The 20,284-nt window shown below is 37.3% G+C and overlaps 1 protein-coding gene across 2 annotated transcripts in view; it reads right to left on the bottom strand.

The window, feature by feature from the left end:
• The window catches only part of atrnl1b (attractin-like 1b), a 422,410-nt gene that overhangs the window by 302,586 nt on the left and 99,540 nt on the right, over positions 1-20,284 (bottom strand). For both annotated transcript variants that reach the window (XM_006630935.3, XM_015347888.2), the window contains exons 8-10: positions 18,450-18,705; positions 14,392-14,575; positions 9,011-9,165 (exon numbers count right to left, since the gene is read on the bottom strand). In XM_006630935.3, coding sequence (XP_006630998.1) covers positions 9,011-9,165; positions 14,392-14,575; positions 18,450-18,705 — 595 coding nt within the window. The remainder of the gene's footprint in view (positions 1-9,010; positions 9,166-14,391; positions 14,576-18,449; positions 18,706-20,284) is intronic.

Here is a 20,284-nt window from a genome sequence, read left to right as displayed (position 1 = left end):
GATAGGGAAGGTTGAATGTGATAAATGTGTAAAGACAGTTATCCTATTATCCCATCTTATTATGACTGCATTCCAAAATCCAATTTCTTTTTCTATTTTTTAAAAGCCTCTTTTTCTATTTTTTTTTAAATTAACAATACAACAACTACTGTACAAGGGCTGCATTCAATAGAGAAGAATGTTGTTAAGAGAAATATTCACAAGATATAATAGTAGTCCCTTAAAAAAGCACACCATTAAATTTCCAATGCAGACACACCTCAGGCATGGTCATAACTGAGAACTCCTAAAGCAGAGTAACCACACATTTACTGCAGGTGGTTTCACTGTACCAGTTTTAAATTCCAACTCCTCCACTTCTCATTAAACAGAACATTTTCTGCACACACAATATAAATAGCTGGGGTGTGGGATGCAGAATGAAATTTGCTCACAACGGGGGTGAATGCTGACTTCTCAGCCTTGACACATGTCCAGTTCCATAACAAATAAAAAAACCAACCTGTTCAGTCCTGAAAGAAATAGTTGTATTGACTTAATTTCTTACAAAAATTGTGGTAAATATACCGGTCTGAAAAAATAAATAATTTTATGGTAACAGAAAAGTTTCTACAGCACTGCTAATCCAAAGTGGCACAACATTATCCTATTTTATGAACATATTTTTATTTTTTTTTCCGCTTTTATGGGGCTACACTAACATCCTGTTGTTCTGATGATCATAATGCTGCAAGACACAGAAAAAAATTCTGCGAGACTGGAAAAATATTTATTAAAGTACTATACAACAGTCAAAGAGGCAGACAAATAGCAAGAAGCTCAGTCCATCAGCATTATGCCCCACGTTATTTTTTCTGTGCCATTCTCCATTTTTTTCTTACCCTTCTATTTCAGTACTGCTAACCACAAAATTTGTAGAGCAGCACCATATAAAACACTCGCCAGAGAAGTGGCAAATGGGAAATAATTAACATCCATGAAAAGGCTGCTAGGTCCCTTTTTAGTTCTATCCTTATCCTTCTGATAAATTAGTCCACACATACCACAATGCATTCTGCCTTCTTGTACTGGTTATGTGACGCGTTAAAGCAATGTTTCAAATACAAGCCGAGCTGTGAAGGTCACTACACACTGAGGACAGAGGTTCATCTGAATCCCAGCACACTCCTGGTACAGATATTTCCTCCATTCAGTTTTAGAATGGCACCATAACTGTGACCTGCGGGAATTTGGATATCAATAGTCTGTGTGAAACAAATGTGAACTGCAGAAGAAACAGCTTCAACTATCAGAAAAGCCAGTAAATGCTGATGTAAAGAAGAGAAAACAGCTGTGCATTTTACAAAACAGAGCCCACTCACACTGCAGCAGGTGTCACAGAAAGCTCAGATATCAATTTCCCATTGGGGCACAGGAAATTCACCTCTCATTGTGTTATGACAGAATTACACAAGTAATTTAAACAGCAAGGCAAAGTGAGGAGGGAGCAGTACCCTTTTGAGAATTTACCCATGATTGCTAGTGCAGTCTAGCCAGTGATGAAATAATCCCGACCCAATCCAGAAGGCTAAAGGAGAACATGTATAACGGTTTTCAGCATTTTCTTTTACTTAAAATTTGTTTCAAAACACGCAGCTACAATTCCAGTCAGCTTTCAGCACACTGTAAGCACCATAGTGGCTTATAGGAGAGACAACAACAACTGGACAACACACACATCGCTCTAAAACATTGCTACAAGCTGCAGGTACCCCAAATGTAAAAGTTGATTTTCTTTTAACTGAGGACTAAAACCTCACAAAAAAACATACTTTTAGGGCCAGTAATACCTTTCACATAATGAAGGCCTTTCTTTATGAGACCAGTAGTTTGAATCTGGACTGTGTCATTAGGGAACGATGATCAAAATTATCTGAGGGGCAGCTCATCAAAGACAGTCAGTGCTTCTATAGCTTGCCACGGCACAGTTAGCAGCTGGCCAGATGCCTGCCAATATTTTAGCTCTCCTGTTTGTGCTGTGGGCTTACAGTGTGAAAAAGAAGCAGGTGGCTTGTCAGTCAACTTCCCAAAAGATGCATGTTTACAGTCTTCATCTCCTCCATGCTGGCCCAATAGTTTTAGTACTGAGCCAAGTTAATTAACAGTTGGCAGTTGCAAAATTGGACAACAAAAAAGATTGCTAAATAAATCATTGGTGGAGGGAGAAAACAAATACCCTGCATTTTTTCAGCATGCCTTCATTAGTTGCAACAGTATGAACAAACCTCTTAAGAAAATCACACCCATATAGTATTGGTGCAGTACTGTAACACTTGTGCAAACCAGTTCTTGGAGAACAGTCAAAAGGCCAAAACCTATAGTAATGTTTTGTTTATGGAAACTGAACGTATATTTTTAACAGTTAATCTTGCAGCTTTCTAAGTTTTTGCATTTTCAACTCTCTATGCACGCCTACATGATTACACCCACTGATCAATTCCACATGCGCTTACAATGCAAGAACACATGCATCGAAAAATCTGTCAATGCCTCTCTAACTCCACAGTCCAAGTTATATCTCATTCTCTCATTTTTCTACAGCAAATACAGGGTATTTTATTTCGAGCTCATTAAAACACCAACATTTTTTCCGTGCATCAGCCAACAGTGCTTTTATTTGCAAAAGGCTAATGGAAATATCCTGCAGATGTCACATGGTGTTTGGAAGCGGTTATTGCAAAGTATAACTTCCGTGTCAAGGAACTTCTTAAGCTAGGCTGTGAGCAATACCTTTACATGGCTTGAAAGCAGCACTTTCCTTCAGAAAATTAACAGGACTTTCACAGGAGCTACTGGCGAGCAATGCAAGATGTCTTCTTTGCCAGGCAGCAGCTCATCTAACTGAACCACGGCAGAAGACTCAGTACGGTTGAGAAAAATAACACAGGCTGCATCATACTGACAGAGCGGCTCCGCATAACTGTGCAAGTCAGTAAAAATAAAAAATAAAGTAACAATTCAAATTCTAAAACAGATTGTTTTTAAAAAAAAGCTTAGTTGTGTGCTGTTTTTTTTAAAGCATCTGCAGATCTGATGTTGGGTGTTAATGATACAACTACTTAGGACTCAGGACAAGCTGAGCAAGTTATCCATTTTGCTGCCGTGTATGAAATGTAGACTAAAGGTTCTTTTAAGGCCACTAAACTCTTCACTTGCACCCACAGCACAATTCAAAGCCAGGCCCTCAGGAAGGAAAAGGTGTGAAAGGCCAAAAGTGCAGAAAATAGAGCAGTGACATTTAAATGAAAAGTCAAAGCACCACACACCCATTACTGCAAAACCTTAGCACACTAGACAGCTACTACTGATCAAGAACAGACCCTGTCAAACAGTGGAGAGAAACAGTGGAGAAAGCCTCAAACTTCAAAAACAGACTAACAGGCCTCAGAAATTGGAAAGTCACTAAACAAAACTGTGTAAGGGCGCCTGATGTATATCACAATGGAGACTGTTTAATTTCCTCTCAGGATATTAGAATGAAGCTTATTATAAAAGTGTGCAGCAAACAAGGAAAAGAAAAGAAGCATAAAGAAAGATACAATAACAGCAAAACAGTGCGAGATAAATGAAATCATTTTAATGCAAGTTTTAATGAAAAGTATTTTCTCATTAAACTGCTTTGAGCTACTTTATCTACCCATTATATAAAACATCTCATTAAAGATGGAGGTATTAACGGCCTTCAGAGCGAATCATATAATTTTAATTACAGTTTATTTTTTCTGAAATCTAATTAGAAGTCTGAGCAAAAGAAAGAAACACAAATGAAAATGACTTCTACGTCAACTTAAATTTAATCTCTAGCTGCAAACGCAAAAAGCTAATAACCAAATACCCTCCAAGGTTATTTTGGAAAACAAAAACAAAAGCAAAAACGTAAACCTTTAAACCCAACCCTGTGCATAGCTTTGAGATTAAAAAAGTGTTGCCAAAAAGTAGAGCAATATTATACTACATACATTCCATAAATAAACAACACAGAATAAAACTTTTAAAATGCATTGAAAAATAGAACTATGTTGGAACTGAAAATAAAACTAGTTAGAATTGTCTTCAAAAACCAAGTAAAATAATGATAAAGCTGTTGGAAAAAATCATTGTGACAAAATCCATTAATAAAACAATCTGCATATTCCTTTAACATTAAAGACATCACACTTAGATTTTTATCTGTGACAGGAAAATACAACAGGGCAAAAACAACAGGAGGCCATTCAACCCATCTTGACTGTCTCATTGCTAATAGTTAATAAATCAAACATTTCCTCCAGATTTTTCTTAAAGGCACCCAGAATGTCAGCTTCGATAATTTAGATGGTCTGTTTGTCCCAATCCCTGCAACGCAGAGGGCAGAGAAGTTCCCTCTGTTTTTAATCTTGCTCACCCTCAATTTCCTCTTGTGATCCCATCTCAGTGTTTCATTGTTAATTTAAAAGGCTTCCTTTCATATTAAGCCTGTAACATTTTAATGAAAGCAATCTTCTCTTTCTTACTATATCTAAGGAGTATAAAAGCTTGAATCAAACTACATACTATTTGTCCTGCTCATGAGATTCAGTTCCATTAAACTGAAGTTGATTCTTCTTTGAACTCTTTTTGTTTAACTCAGCTCTACTCTCTTAACTTGTTTAGAACAAAACACACTGAACGTGCTGTTAGTGGACCATGCAGACCTAACTATAAGAGTATGGTAATATTATCATACAGTATGCGTATTAAGAGTGAAAGATTCGTGGGCGTTGCAAACCCTACCATGAAATAAAAAGTTGCTCATCAAGTTGCAAGCTTATTAGCAGGCCTGCAGCTTATGTGCAAAACAGCATATGAATAACAACGCACCTGGAATAATATGCCCCAGACAGAAGAGTCAAAGGTGAGTTGTTTGGCCAAAACACAAAACTTCATTTGGTTTGAAAAAAAACAAAACCTTGCCTTTGACTGGAAGAACCTTAAATCAACCATCAGGTATGGCTGGGGGGTGATAGTTGAGGTCTGCTTTGCTGCCTCAGTCAGGACCTAGAAGCCTTGCTATCAAATCTGCCAGGAATTCCACACTTACAATATACCAGAATTTCCAGCGGAAAAATGTGAAACCAAAGTCCAGACCTAAACCCCACAGAGATGCTATGGCGGGACCTAAAGAGAGCTGTGCATACAAACCCTTAAATTACCGATCAATTACTGGAAACCTTTAATTCAAGCTATTACTGGTAAAGGGGTGTGCCACACGTTACTGAGTCAAGTGGTGAGAATACTTTTTCAAACCAAATATTGAATGCTGGATGATTGTTTAAATAATGATAGTTTTTGTTTGATACTGGCCAGATACGGTTAGTTTTATCTACTATTTTGAATTAGTAAGGATTAGGTGAAGGTCAAATATGTATAAATATATAAAATCTTAAGGTGTTCTTAAGAATGTTCTAAAAAATAATTTAATTCCACAAAGGTTTAGAAGGATTTTTAAGGTTTAACTTGTTTTCCAATAGAAAAGACCACCTGCTGCACAATATAAACTTCATGCTTCTTTCAAAGACTATGTATAACATTCATTTAAATTCCATAAGGGATCATTCATTTTGTAAGGACCACTGCAGTTTAATTTCTCTGAATTTATGTTGTACAATGTATCCACATACTGTATACATGTGTATTGAGATTTCCTCTTCTGTTGCAATCATGTTATCATGCACAGCATACATTTAACAATATTACACCTTAATCATTAACAGACATTACAACTAAATACCAAAGAGACTGAAACATTCTGACTGAAGAATAAGTAATTCAATGCCCATTTGCTGATACTGACCCTATCTACAGATGCGACCTTCCTGAATGTACAAGGTATCATTTGGTATACAGCTATAAGCACAGACAGTATCCCAGACAACAGCACATTATGTTTTTTTATATTTTTGAATAATCATATGCAAGATTGAAATACTGTTAAACTGTCAGGTGGTGCAGTGACTCCTTAAAGTACCACAGCTGTGTGTGGTTGTCAGACGAATCAGTACAGTATTAAAAAAAAGTTTATTGACCATAAGTGCTTGCTATTAATCATCCTTAAAATATAAAAATGTTTTCAGTAGTGCATACTGTACGTCAATGGCAAATTGCAATATTAGTTTAAATATATTGATCTAAATTGTGACGCATTTTCTACATGGCTGCATCTGTAGTACCAGTCACTGGAACACAATACATGCCGTCTTAGGCAAGCCCAGCAAACCTTAAAAGGGAAAATAACAGCTGAGGTCTCCTGAGCGGCTCAGTTAGTAAAGACAGTCACCAAGCTTTGGGGATGAGCATTTGTCGGATGGGTTTTAGTTGGTCAGGGTATCCTCAGTATGTCATAGAACATGCACTCCTCTCAGCTTCGAGTGTACTTAATTCTCAAGCTAGCACTGGGTGACCTCAAACTGCAGGGCACTGAAAAATGTACATTTCCAGATGAAAGTGTGAACAGCTCTCATCACTCTTGTATGAAGAACTCAAAGATCACATTTATGAACTGAGTTGATCACCTGTTAGAAATTCCACTGCAGCTGGAGGGAGTTGAAACAAATATAATTAGCATTTCCAGTTTTAAATTTAAATATTTTTAAACTGTCATTATTTGTGAAATACTAAAAAAAGGCTTGGGAAATCTGAATCCATTCTTCAGGATAAAGAGGTCAATACTAAAAAAAAAAACTTTTTTTTTAACAGCCAATAATATCAATTTCTAACTGCGTCTTCAATTCAGGGTTGTGGGGGAGCTGGAGCCTTTCCTGGGAAGCAACGGGTGCATGGCAGGATACACCCTAGACAGGATGCCAGTCCGTCACAGGGCAGACAGACCAGTCAACAATATGTTCATAGTAATTAACCTCTGAATTTGTGAGAGTGCCTCTTTCTCTAGAAACCCAGAAAATCAAGAAAGTTTTTTTTTTAAAAAAGCATGCAGATTGCAGCAAATTAATAGGCTACTTAAAGCACAAACCCCAGATCTACAGTGAAAGGTGGCATAAAACATTACAGCAAGCTTACATTTCTGTGTTTTTACTCAGAATTACAGATGGTGCAGAGGAAAGCTCTTAGCATCATCAAAGACCCCACACACTCCAGCTACAGACTGTTTGACCCTTTACCATCTGGAAAACAGTACTGGAGCATCCGGGCCCAGGCTACCAGACTCAGAGACATTTGTTACTCCCGCACTATCAGATTATTAAACTCCTAGCCTCTCTCATCCATGATCTGAATGAACCCTTGCAGTGCCTTCTCTCTTATCAAAACTCAAACACACACTGAAATCTACCTCTACCACACATGTCACAGGTTCACTCCCCATAATTTTCTATCCTTTATTGCATTCTGTTGATGTATGATTTTGCACAACTGATGTTGTTTTGCACATTACCTGTTACTTGTTGCTGTTTTGCACATTATCTGTTGTTGTTTTGCACATTGCGTTGTCTCTGTCTTTCTTTCTTATACAATTGTATTGTTGTTTTTTGTAATACTTAAGGTCTGAGAGCTAGCCAAATAGCATTTTGTTATACCATATACCTGTGTATGAGAATAATGACAAACCTGAACTTGAAGGGCTCATGTTTGTTATTGACAGTTTTTGCCATTAATGTTCAACAACATCCCAAAGATCAGCTTTGCAAAATCCAACTAAACTTAATCATGAATGAATTAACATTGCTTAGTTATGAAAAAACGTATACACCACTTTAAGACCTTTTCATGTATGTATGTAATGGTGGCCCTGTCACCATTACATACCTGTAACCTAGGGTGTTAAACCTAAAAAAATCCACGGCAGAAAAATTATAAGTCTGTAATATTACCACTGCAACCTTTTTAACCAGTTAGCTTAGTTAGTTAATTAACCAGTTAGCTGTTTATTGATCCATAGTGTGGAACAATGGTTTGGTATTTTTAAAACTTTTAAAACTGTTCAATAAAACACTCACTTCATCTGCTGCTTAGAAACTCAGAAGCACATACAGTAAGCTAATCAAGTTTGGATTTGTACCCTTCAGTTTTAGGTACCTAGCATTTCTTAAATGCTTAAAAATACTGCTATGAAGAGCTATTTTATGCCAGCCATGTAAATCCCAAAAAGGTTTTTATGATAATGCTACTAAACAAATTAAAATATTTTTCCAAAAAAATCCTTCTTCTAGTTTTGCAGTACACCACAATTTCAAGCATAGGCTTAGATTCACTGATCCAGATAGCAGGACTGTGTTACATGAGGCAATTAATGAATTGTGTGTACTGCACTTGCAAGCAATGGCTGTTTTCACAGACTTATGTGTTTAAAACAATTATGGGCAGCGTAAACAGGGATAGTTGTCACTCCAGGAGGTTTCCGAGACTGAAAACAGACTTGGTATAAATCTTTGCCAAGAGGGGGTTATTTTGAGGTTGCTGGGTCAACAAGAAGGTCACATCCTCATTTGTTGGTGTCATCATCACCTGTTTCTGAGGCTATAGCTCAGAAATGCCTGAGACGATACAAAGTTCACTTGTAAAATGAAAAAAAGATTATGTGGCAGTGCCACAGTCTGAAGAAAGCCTATGGTGCCAGTGTGAGTGTTAAAAACAAATTGGTTCCTTTCTCTTACATTATTTTAGGTTATCTAAAGGTTTACACAATTTAATATCAAGAGATTCACCAGACAAGTAACTCCTACTGAAATAGCAATAAATATATTTCTAAGAGTCAATACTTTAGAAATCAAAATACTTTGATTTAAAATCATGTCAAGGTCATATAGTAATATCTTAAAAAGTGCGTAAAATCATTTTCCAAAATCTACATCGAACTTCCTCAAAAGAAGCCGAGTTGAAAATCTTTCAAGTTACAATAAGCATGTATAATTTCTGTGGCTTTGCTTTAGTTTGCCCATCACTGCAGGAAACAAATTGAGCAGACAAATCCAGCTCTTCAGGAAGTGAGAATACATACCTATGTCATAAGCAAGGAAATCGGCAGAAAAACATTTTGCTCCGTTGCTCAGAGATGTATCGTTGTGTGTGTTTCCCCCAAAGACCAGCATAGCCCCACTTATGATGACAGCCGAGTGGAGATACCGTGCAAAGCCACTTTCCTTTAAGATTGTCCTGTAGGAAAATACAAAGACATTCATGCAGCAAAAGACTAAATAAAAATGAAGACCCTTCCTTTCAACAATGTTAAGGGATACACTGTTTCCAAAGAGGCCTTTCCTTGTTTGCCGTTCAGAAATAGCCAATAAAGTAAATGTTAAAAGTAGAGCCTAGAAAGTTAGAAGCAAAGACAGCCATCAGTCCCTTTTGGGGATACTGAGGCATTTATTCCAGCTCTAGCAAAGGCAAACCTATGAACAAAAGCAAGAAACCTCTTGATGCTCTATCAGTCATGGCTCTGCTTTTTTCATTTTGAACCTCAACTTTCCAGACTGCAGAAAGAGGCATAGATTGACTGAGCTCTTGCACATTGATCTAACTTTATATTCTCAGAAGACTTTACCTCAAGCACAAGAAAAAAAAATAGAAACATGAAAAGCATCTCCAAACTTTAAACTTCAGGTAACTGCAGGAAAGGTATTATAACAATGAGAAATAATCTGGTGGAAGATATGTAAATGTGCTTATACTACAGCATAGCTCCAATTCAAATGTAAATAAAAGGTTTCCAGGTCGTTCACAAATAAGTTCATACAACAGTGATGAAACATGCAGAACTGTAACTCTGATTTGATGTCAGAAACATCAGCCTTGTACAGAAGCTATGCTGCCATGGCAAGGCCAATCTGCTAGCAGTTAATTGTAAGATATTTAATGGTCAGATTTAGAGAATAGCTTTACAAGTTGAAAATCACTTTAAGGAAGTGTTAGCACTTAGAAAACATGTTAGAAAACATGTTGAAAGGAACTGAATAATTCAATGCTTTACATCTGATTGCACCATTTGCATGAATTCATTTAATCTGCAGTTCTTCCTTTTGAAGAGTAGTTTCTTTTTTACAACATTCTAAATAATGCTTCGCTGAAGTCGCACTTTCACTTCGGTTATCGTCACACTGTAAAAGACCGCACAAAATGCGGTCGGTATCACAAAGCTCAAACAGCAGGGCAAGCAGATGGTTTTAAGGGTGAAATTCTAGCTAAGTTATTTCTGTATCAGTTACAAGTGAGCAGGGGTGGGAGTCAGTAAGGTCAGGATGCATCAGTAACATGAAAGAAGCAGCTGGTCTGAGAAGCCCATCTCTGCAGGTCTTTGGACAAATGCTTAGAGGAGAACTTGAATGCTGGCACTCTAAAGGAGAAGAGAGCACGTGGAAACAGAACATTTAGTTATTTAGCCAATAATACAATACCAAAGGCCCTGCGATTTTAAAATGAGAAACCCTAAGAATACAGAATTATAACAAAACAAGAACAAAATGGAGCCGTCTTAAACACTTCCTTATTTGGTCTTACATAGACAGTCATACAGAAGACTTATTTATAACAAAGGCACAAGACATTTTGAGGTGGCATGGAGCTGTAAATTTTAAGATAAGATGTACAATTTATCATAGGTAATTGCATTATGAGGTAGATATTTCTACTAATTTGCATCAGTTAGGCTTTTAAAACACACGCTTCCTCCTCTAAAACCAAGTTTGATTCTTAAATTGTATGTGAATTTAACTTAACACAAATACAGGAAAAAAGGTAATGATGTGGAGTCGGTTTCCATAGTTATGAAACATGAATACTTAAACTATTAACTAAAATGTGGAGGCTGACTAAGATGCAAGCCAGTAGTATAAACAGACTACCTTTACAACCACAGCACTGCAATTGAATAAACACATAAGAAAGGGAAAAAAACAACAAAATGGAAAGGAAAAGTAATTCTCCTGCATAAATTGTGCAAAAAAGAAACCAAGACCCAACACTCACCCTTTTCTAAAATTAGATATATAGAGTAATATAGCAGTAATGTTTTAATGCTTGATGGTCTGAATTTTTAGTTTTGTGTACAAAAGTTACAAATATATTACTGAATTATTCCTTTCACTGAAATAAGTTAAAACAGTTCTACAATAATCTTACAAACAGAGTGACTTAGAAGTCGCATCAGTTCCCTCAGGATGCCAATTGAGATGCAAGGAGTGGACGATTGGATACAAAAAACATGGAGAAACTGGGGAACCAAAATGCAAACAATGGATTTTAGCGACCACGAAAGCTTAACTTGCTGATGTTTCACGAGCTACAGTGTTTAAGTTGATGTGCAACTTGATGTCCGAGTGAAAGGCAAAACGAGAGAGCAGATCAGTTGACTGCAAACGTCAAACTTGGGTGTGAGCAGGCCATTTTGTCACAAACACAAACCACTCATTACACCTGTCAATCCATATTAGCAGACCCAGAGGTGCATAGGGCAAAGGACTACTGAACAGTGGAGAAACAAGATACGGTCAGATGAATCATCTTTCACCATGTTACTGACAGACTAGCATACGTGTGGCACCAACCTGAAGCCCTCATTCTAAAGACACACTAAAGCCAAAGTTCTTGATTCCAAAAGTGAAGGATTCTGGTCGTTTAGTGGTATTAGGCACATTTTCTTGGCACTGAGGATTACTGTGCTAGTTTAGGTTTAGTGATGTGAAGTGCATTTTCTTTTTTTTAAAGAAAAGGTACTTGTTATGATTTTACCATGCTGAAAGGTAAGGAAAAGAGACAACGCTGTGGAGCCTTCTTCAGGTGCACGCCTATGATGCAGCATTTGTGAGGCAGCACAATAGTTAGATGAGCACAACGCTGATGTTATCCTAATGCCTGGGTTACAGAGTTGCAAATCACTTTCAAAAGTATAATTGCAGAATATTCCATAGTTTCTTGATTGGGTTCAGTGCTGGTGACTAAGAAGGTCATGATTTTAAGTTTCTCATGGAAGAAAAGTGCTGCATCCCTCCTGGAGACTACTTTCAATGGAACATATACTGCAGGCCATTCTAGCCGCACACTGATGGCCTGACAACTTATTAAGTGACTGTACATTAATGTTTTCATTTCCAAGTCAATTACCTATACTTTCATAGGTTAATGATTCAGCTGCAAACACATGACCCAAGATCTGAAAAAATGTGACGTAAAAAAAAACTTTGCAGATTAATATGGCTGAGATTCCTTTTCTATTGTGGCACACAATTCACATTTGGCTTCTTTGAAGACAAACTCTGCCAACCCCAACTTCGGTTGTGAACAATGTACTGTATTTTAACATTAGTGGTGTGTAAATGTGTAACTCCCACCAGGCCAGAAACACAGATTCAGAGTTCATAGACTTTTCCTATTCCCTATATTAGGTCATAACTGGCCATAAAAGGTTATTATACATGATACTATTTAACTAACTACATGACTGAAAATTATACTGTGTATGCATGTATTTGTAAATGTATAGGTATTCGTACATATGTAAACGATAATACAGTACCATCATAATGAGTTTGATTAGAAATAGGTAATAGTACTATGAGCTTTTTTAAGCAAACATGAACAATCTTATACCAGCATGTGTGATCTATGAAAAGCCATGAAGTGTGACAATCAATGAATGTTAATGAAAATTTAAATATTTAGTGTCACTGTCTCCCACATTTCCTTTCAACAAGAGAGAATCACCTAGCCAGTAGGCTTCACTGCAAGTCTCTCTCTCCGGCATTGTGAACAGGGGACAGTAAACAAATACTGCTGTGATCCCTGAAGCACAATGGTATATTGTAATCTTCAAGAAAGGCTGATTTTAAAAGTTCTGACAAGCTATGTTTAAATTACAAGCTTTTGAAGCAAAGCATTACTAAAAGGTGTTCTTTTCATACACTGTCCAAAAATGTCTTGGGCATGTCTCTTTTTAAATTACACATTATTCTCAAAAGATTTACTGAAGTGTGTGTTTAGGCTAGGAAGTGCTATTACAACAAACAATTTAGGCAACAAAAGACCATTTAAAAAGATAGTATCGTGGACCTTTTTCAGGAAAGTCTGTACAGATGCAAAACTTCTGAAAGAACTGTTGTAAATGCTACATCATGAGAGGAGTGTGATTATGTATTGGGTTGGGAGCTGCTCCGCATGGGATCGCAAAGTATTGCAGAGGGTGGTGAGGTCAGCGCAGCTTATCACCAGCTGTGAACTAACAAGCATCCAGAAGATCTACTCAGCTAGATGTCCGAAGAAGGCCAGATCCATTCTCAAGGACCCCAGTCATCCCAGTCACAAACTGTTTTCCCTCCTACCGTCCGGTAAACGGTACCAAAGCATTCGGTCCAAGTCCAACAGACTAAGAACAGCTTCTACCTCCAGGCAATAAGACTGCTAAATAGCCAACCCGCAGCTCCTTCAGCAAATCACCTGTAATGGCTACATGGACACACAATTCTCACTATATTCAGCATAACTGCACTACATGTATATATTGCATACACCATGGACACATAACAGCCCTACTCAAATTGAGTTTTATTCAATCTCAAAAATGTAACCACAATTTTGCGATTTTTGTGAATTCTTGTGATTTTTGTGAGCTCGCAGAAAAAGACATTTCATTGCCAGCAGCTACTGCTGCACGCCGTATTGTTGTGCATGTGATAAATAAACTTTGATTTGATTATTTTGATTTGTATTCAAATGGGAAATGCATACAAAAATTCCAGAAGGATCACTCATTTGTTTAAGTGATGCCGTTTTAAGTTTCCATTTTCTCACTCTTACAGGAATTTGTCTCAACATAGAGATAATAAAACTCATAGAACTGGTAATGTAATTTGTTTCCCTATAAAAAAATCAGGATCTCCAAAGAACAAGGGAAGTTTGATCTGAAATGTTCACTTTCACATCCTGAACTGTATTAACATGTTATGGTTCAGTAGTACATATAGATCTCATGTCAAGATCAGACAAGAGAAAAGGAAGCAGGCTAATTTCAGGATGAGGTTGAGGAAGGATGATTTCATTTTTGTTTGTACTGATCTAAAACATTTTTGTAACAGCTGACAACAGCTACAGAAACATGGCAAAGCAAATATTACCCCTGATCAGACATTTGCTCATCCCTTTGTGCATATCAACCATTTTTTTTTGTAATTCTGCAAATACTTTAGCCCAAGAGATGTACAATAAACCAACTGTATGACACATAAAGGAACATAATTCACAACTAAAAATAAGTTGCACTGTGCATTACTAAGCAGAGTGCAATAAAAAATGATATGATATGGAGGGACATTACAGTCATTAAAGCAATTAAACAGCACAAGACAACTATGAACATCTTAGCAAAATGTAGAGTTCTGCACACTCACTTACCAGGTTCGTGTACGCACTTCATAGCGGTAGAGATCATCCACCAAACCGTACTTATTAGCTGGAAGAGCTTTATACCCTCCGTGCACATAAACAGACTTTGTCGCACTATCATAAACACTGCTGTGTCCATAGCCTCCCTGGGCAATAGCTCCCTTAGTCTCTGGCACAAGCCATGTATTTGTTCCTGAGGAAAAAGAAGTATTAAGATTAGGTAAGACACAACAAGTATTTATAAAGCAAACCATAAATCTTATCTTTAGAAGTCCTGTAACAATAGTTAAATGGGTTGTCAAAACTCTTGAGGATGCTAACAATGTTCTTAATGTTAAAGCCCTAAATGAAAAGCAATACACTCACATTAAGAGTAGAAATGGCCAAGGCCTTTACCTGAATTTGGGATAATTAAAAACTAAGCCTCACAACTGTATCTCCAAAAGTAATCCATTATTTTCCCGACAGTTCACTTGCACTTTTTCAGTACACAATTTGGACCGTTATTTTTGTTAATGTTCCCATTTACTTTAGAAGAATGAAGACAACACACACATCCTCTAAAACAATCACTCTCAATACATCTATGTCACCTGCAAACTCCACAGAACAACTGTAAATGCTAGGGGATGAGACAGAAGACAGAAGTAGTTCCGACCTTTGGCACAAAGATACCCAGCTGCAGACAGGGAATAGCTTGGTAAAACTTATGCCACTACCTCTTATAGGACTTGACTATAGTCCACAATTGATATAATGTAGCCCAGATTCAAACCAGCAATGGATTAGGCCCAATGTACTCTAACAGGAACTTTGGTTGTGTGACCCAGGGGCTCCCTATAATTCCACTTCTGGCACAAACGTCTGCAGGGTAATATGCTGGCCAGTTCACAACTGACAACCCACTGAACGTGTGAGCCAGGGCAGTGCCTATATGGGAGACTTCCTGGGAAAAACTAAGTTTGCTGCTTGAAGAGGACCATTATGGGGTTCTCACCTTGTGTCTGTGTGGGACCTAATACCCAGTATAAGGGTGGAGACACTATACTGTAAAATGGCACCATCCTTCGGATGTGACATAAAACCGAGGTCTGGACTCTCTGAGGACATTAAAAATCCTAGGGCATTTCTCGAAAAGAGTAGGGATGTTACCCCAGTGTCCTGGCCAAATTTCCCATTGGCCCTTACCAATCATGGCCACATAACCCCCACCTATGATTTGGCTTCATCACTCTGTTCTCCTCCCCACCGATAGCTGCTTATTATTATTATTATTATTATTATTATTATTATTATTATTATTATTATTATTATTATTAAAGGCATAACAGCACATGACTGCAGTTTCTACCAAGAGAAAACTTTCACTTCCAAAAACTCTGCTTCACAGATCCTTGTGCCATGCATGATTAATGGAGAAGGTGAACTCGAGCACTCAGCCTGGTTTACAGCAGAATCCAGGGCTCTATCAGAATTCCATTTATCACTATGCATTTCTACAATCTGGCAATTACTGGTGAAATCTTTCAGCAAATGACCACAAAAAAGTCATGTGTGACTACTGGGGCAACCAGCTGTATAGTAGCAACCTAAAAAAGCCAAAACTCTAATAATACTGGATATGTAAGAACTGATTCGCTAGGAATAATTGTTTTAATCCTGATACTGCTTTTTCATTACATCAAACTGTAATGCTTAAATGTTGTTCTTGGCTAACCAGAAAGTTTTGGACTGCCAGCTCTACTCTGGTGTCGCCTGTGGTTCGATTTCGAACTCCAAGTCCATCCAGACGTGTTACGCTTCTACATCAGCTTTAAAAAAAAGCGCTGAGCCAAATGGACCGTTCTCAAATGAAGTCACCCACTTCACTGTGCTCTCTCCCTCTGCATTCACTCATGTGCAATGTCCTACAGACTTACTGAAAATACAGGCCTTGATCATTTGTAAATGACCTGTCATTAAAGGCAAGACTACTACAACTGAAATCTGCAAAAAAAACATTGTATTTCTTATCTTACGGGCATACAACACAACAGGACCTGGAGCACATCATTTTTCAAATCAACAGATGGACAGATATGGAGCAAAAAAAAACACTTTCAGTTATCAGAATTAAAACTGTCAGCCATCTGCAAAGACAGTGCTTATAGAGTACATTTATAATACAGATAAGGATTTATATGAGAATGATGCATAATCATAACTAATATGTCATCTGCTGAAGCAGGCCCAACAACACAGATGCTGCAATAATTTTTATTGCTCCAGCATTGTGTAATCAGTGCTAAACAATGGGGTGTGATGCACAGCCAGAGAGGTCACCACACAGACTAAAAGCATGTGAAGAGACCAAAGTACAACGGAGTCCTCATGGACAAACTGTACTGACTAGCAAACAACCTACTTTGGAAAAAAAAACACAAAATAAACTAAAACAACTGCACAAACAAACCTGTAAAAAGGGGGGTATCATAAGATGTTAGATTGAAGAAGAACAATATGATATGCTTCTTATTAAAGAATAAAAACATCAGAATAATAATTTCCTGAAGGCCTTAGAAATAATTAGGACAACAGCAGCCTTCTTTAGTCTGAAGTGGGCTGGCAGTCCTTATGTGGTCTTAAAATAATTCTTTAACTATGGAAACATGGCTCTACTAATGCTGTGCAACAGTAATCTTATTTCCATCCCAGCTTTATTCTATTTCAGGTTTATTTGCCGCAGGCTAGTGTATATAATCCAACACAGAGTGCAACTTTTTAAATTTATACTTAGTACCTGTTACCTTAGTTTTGGAAAGTCTGCTTAGGCAGACGTACATAATTTGCTTTTCTGGTTGTATGGTAAACTGTCCCACACCTTTTAAATACCTGAAGAGGATCAAACTGTGATACAAAACGCATTCCCTCTGCACGACATCGTAATCTTCAAATGATGGTTTCTAATATTTTTTCCCTTTAATCTTTAAAAAAGCAGTGTGATTCAGACCAGAACACAAATTCTGCCTAGAGCAAAAACTCGTGGGTTGTTTCCAGCATTTGTGCTGTTCATTAGGTTAAAAATAATACCGCCCTACAAGGGATTCATAGCTATCTTACGTGCAACACATTGTTTGTTTTGCTATTTTTAATCCAGATTTGATTTTGTGTGCTCTTTACCCCATAAGGCCCCGTGTCTGGGTTTGAGTAATAGTATTCCCCTCGTGGCAGACTGCAGCCCTGGAAAAATGCAATAACGTACTCTCCTGCTGTATTACAGCTCCATCTAATGGGCTTTTCAGGAAAAGCTTGTAAAATAGCAAGCATGCACCAACACTTTCAATGGTATATGTATCGCAAAGAGCTGTGAAATGAGATAAAACTGGAAGAACGCTTCCAGGTCTTTGAAAACTGTGCTATCTGCAGGTGTTAATTTCAATTCATGTGTTAACAAACAAGTGGTTTACCTGGATCAATATTGCAAATGTTATTACATCCAGGAACTGATGGCTATTACTGAACATACTGAACATATTGTATTGGACTACAGTTTTACAGACCTTCCAAGAAACCTTACACATAAACCTTGAAATCTAGGATTTACACTAGAAGCAAACAGTACAGGAATAGCATGAAAGGTCAAAGGGCTTACAGTTTGTAACTTTTCTCATGTTTATTGTCACGTTCTTATCTGTGCTTTGTCACATTCAATACCTCTGACTCCCAAAGCCAGATGTAGTGCTTTGAAGAAGCTGTTTGTGAATCTGCGATAAGATGTAAAACACCTTAAATTAATCATACACTATGAACAGAACTTAAGAGAAAACATTAGTATAACTGCATTCCAAAATCTATTTCCTAAAATAACATTTTTCAGGGGCCATCACTATGTCAAGTGTTGACTTTTGCAGAGCAGGACAGATGTGTTGCTGGTTGTACCATGTTTTCCAGCGTTTATAATGGGCAGTACAAATATTTAATCTGAGTGTTCAACATAGTCTTACCGTATTGGATGGCAACATACTGTACCAAGAAACCAAATATTTATAGCAGAAATAGAAGCAAGCGTGTTTCTGTACTGCACTTACGTAGGTTGTATTCCTGTACATTGCTGATATAGCTGTACACAGATGAATATCCAAAAATGATGACCATTATCACGTCTCCATTGTCAAACTCCACAACATGAGCAGAGTGTCCCTCCACTCCATACTGCTGGCCATGAACCAGGACAGTGGGGATTTTTTTACTCCACATCTGGTTTGGGATATTGAAGACCCATAATTCATCAGTGACATTCCCATTACTGGTTTCAATTTTGCCTCCATACAGGTAGATGTCATCCTGTTGGAATACAAAAGCAGAATGTTGTGAGAAAAAAAAACACAAAATTAAGTGCAAAAATATCCATGCTCTCCACATATCTAAAGGTATATCATGCTCCATGTATCAGATGTACTAGGACATGTATAGGATGACATTATTCAGTATCTCCCAAATGACACTTCAAGATGAGGTATCAGATAAAAATAAAAAAAATCTCCATGAGGACACATATTCCTTTATAGACTGGGATAAACCAAGTCAATACCACTACAGTTTTTAAAATAACTATATATAGATTCCTGACACTGTGTACTCCAAGAGAATGAGAATGTCAAACCAGCTGCACTTTGCAAGTAGTTAAAAATTATGCTGAAAGTTTGCTTGAGGAAAAGTTTGTCCTCTGTTCCCTTTCTAAAATAGAACAAGAATTCCAAGGTGCACAGTAAAACAGTGTTAAAAATAAACATGGGGGCCTGAGCTGCGACTCCAATAATCTGCAGAAAATCTTAATTCTTCCTGTAGATTATGCTCAGTACGTTTTCAGCAAAGAAAAGAAAGGGAAATATTAAAATATATATGTGTGAAGTGCAATGTGTTGTTTTTTATTGAGTCATCTTAAAATATGGTGTATTTAAACTGAATAGTGATCAGCTGCATCACAGTTGTGTAGAAGACTGGAGAGTCACTAAAGACTCTGGACTGGACAGAAGTGAAGTCACATCGGGCATTCAGCGAGCTCTCAGTAATGACATGATGTAGGTTACTTTTTAAGACACACATTGCCACTTTGTGTATTTCTTAAACTTTTGTGTGTTTAACGGGAATTAAAATTTAAAGGGTATAATGCACTTACTTAGAAAAAGTACCTCTGTCCATATTCAGCCTTGACGTATGTCTAATGCCACTTATTTAGACTGAATGTGAAACTCAACCCACCCGTGTCCGCAAATTCTGGCTACTTTTTAATAGCAGCAGACCTCTTAAAAAGTCATCACATATCATGTATAAATGTTTTACTTAAATGTGATTAATGTTTTCAAAATAAATAAAAATGGGCTATTAATTAGATGTGTAAAAGTATAGAAGATCATTTCAGTATTTATTAGGATGCGATGCTAATGTGTTTACTTTGTCAAGATGTTAAGTATAATTATGCCACCTCTTGTCAAGTGTTCACTTACTGTACATTCTTTTTACATTTAAGTCACACATAACATGTTCTGCATTGCTATGTGTCAATGTAAACAATTACTGTGTTTAAGGGGGTTACATGGCTCCTGCTCCAAACAACCTACATTACCAGATTTCATCTCATTGACCTACATACAGGGGGATAGCAGAGCACTTCAAAATACATAAACATCATGTGGCTAAAAGTAAGCCAAGTTTAGCATTGTGATGAAGGGGGGTGACTAATGCAATCATTTTAATGCTCAAGTTGTGATGGGGATTCAGCAAACTAACATGTCTGTATGACAGGGTTTACGTATCAGTTATAGCTGGTAACACACTCACTGAAGTAGAAGACCCCATTTCAACTGCACAGCAAAACACAAAAATGACAAAGCCAATTTAAGGCTACTTAAGGTTTAGAAGT

This window comes from Lepisosteus oculatus, chromosome 4, assembly GCF_040954835.1.
Source record: "Lepisosteus oculatus isolate fLepOcu1 chromosome 4, fLepOcu1.hap2, whole genome shotgun sequence".
Taxonomy (NCBI): Eukaryota; Metazoa; Chordata; class Actinopteri; order Semionotiformes; family Lepisosteidae; genus Lepisosteus; species Lepisosteus oculatus.
This window is presented reverse-complemented; position numbering and strand designations above follow the sequence as displayed.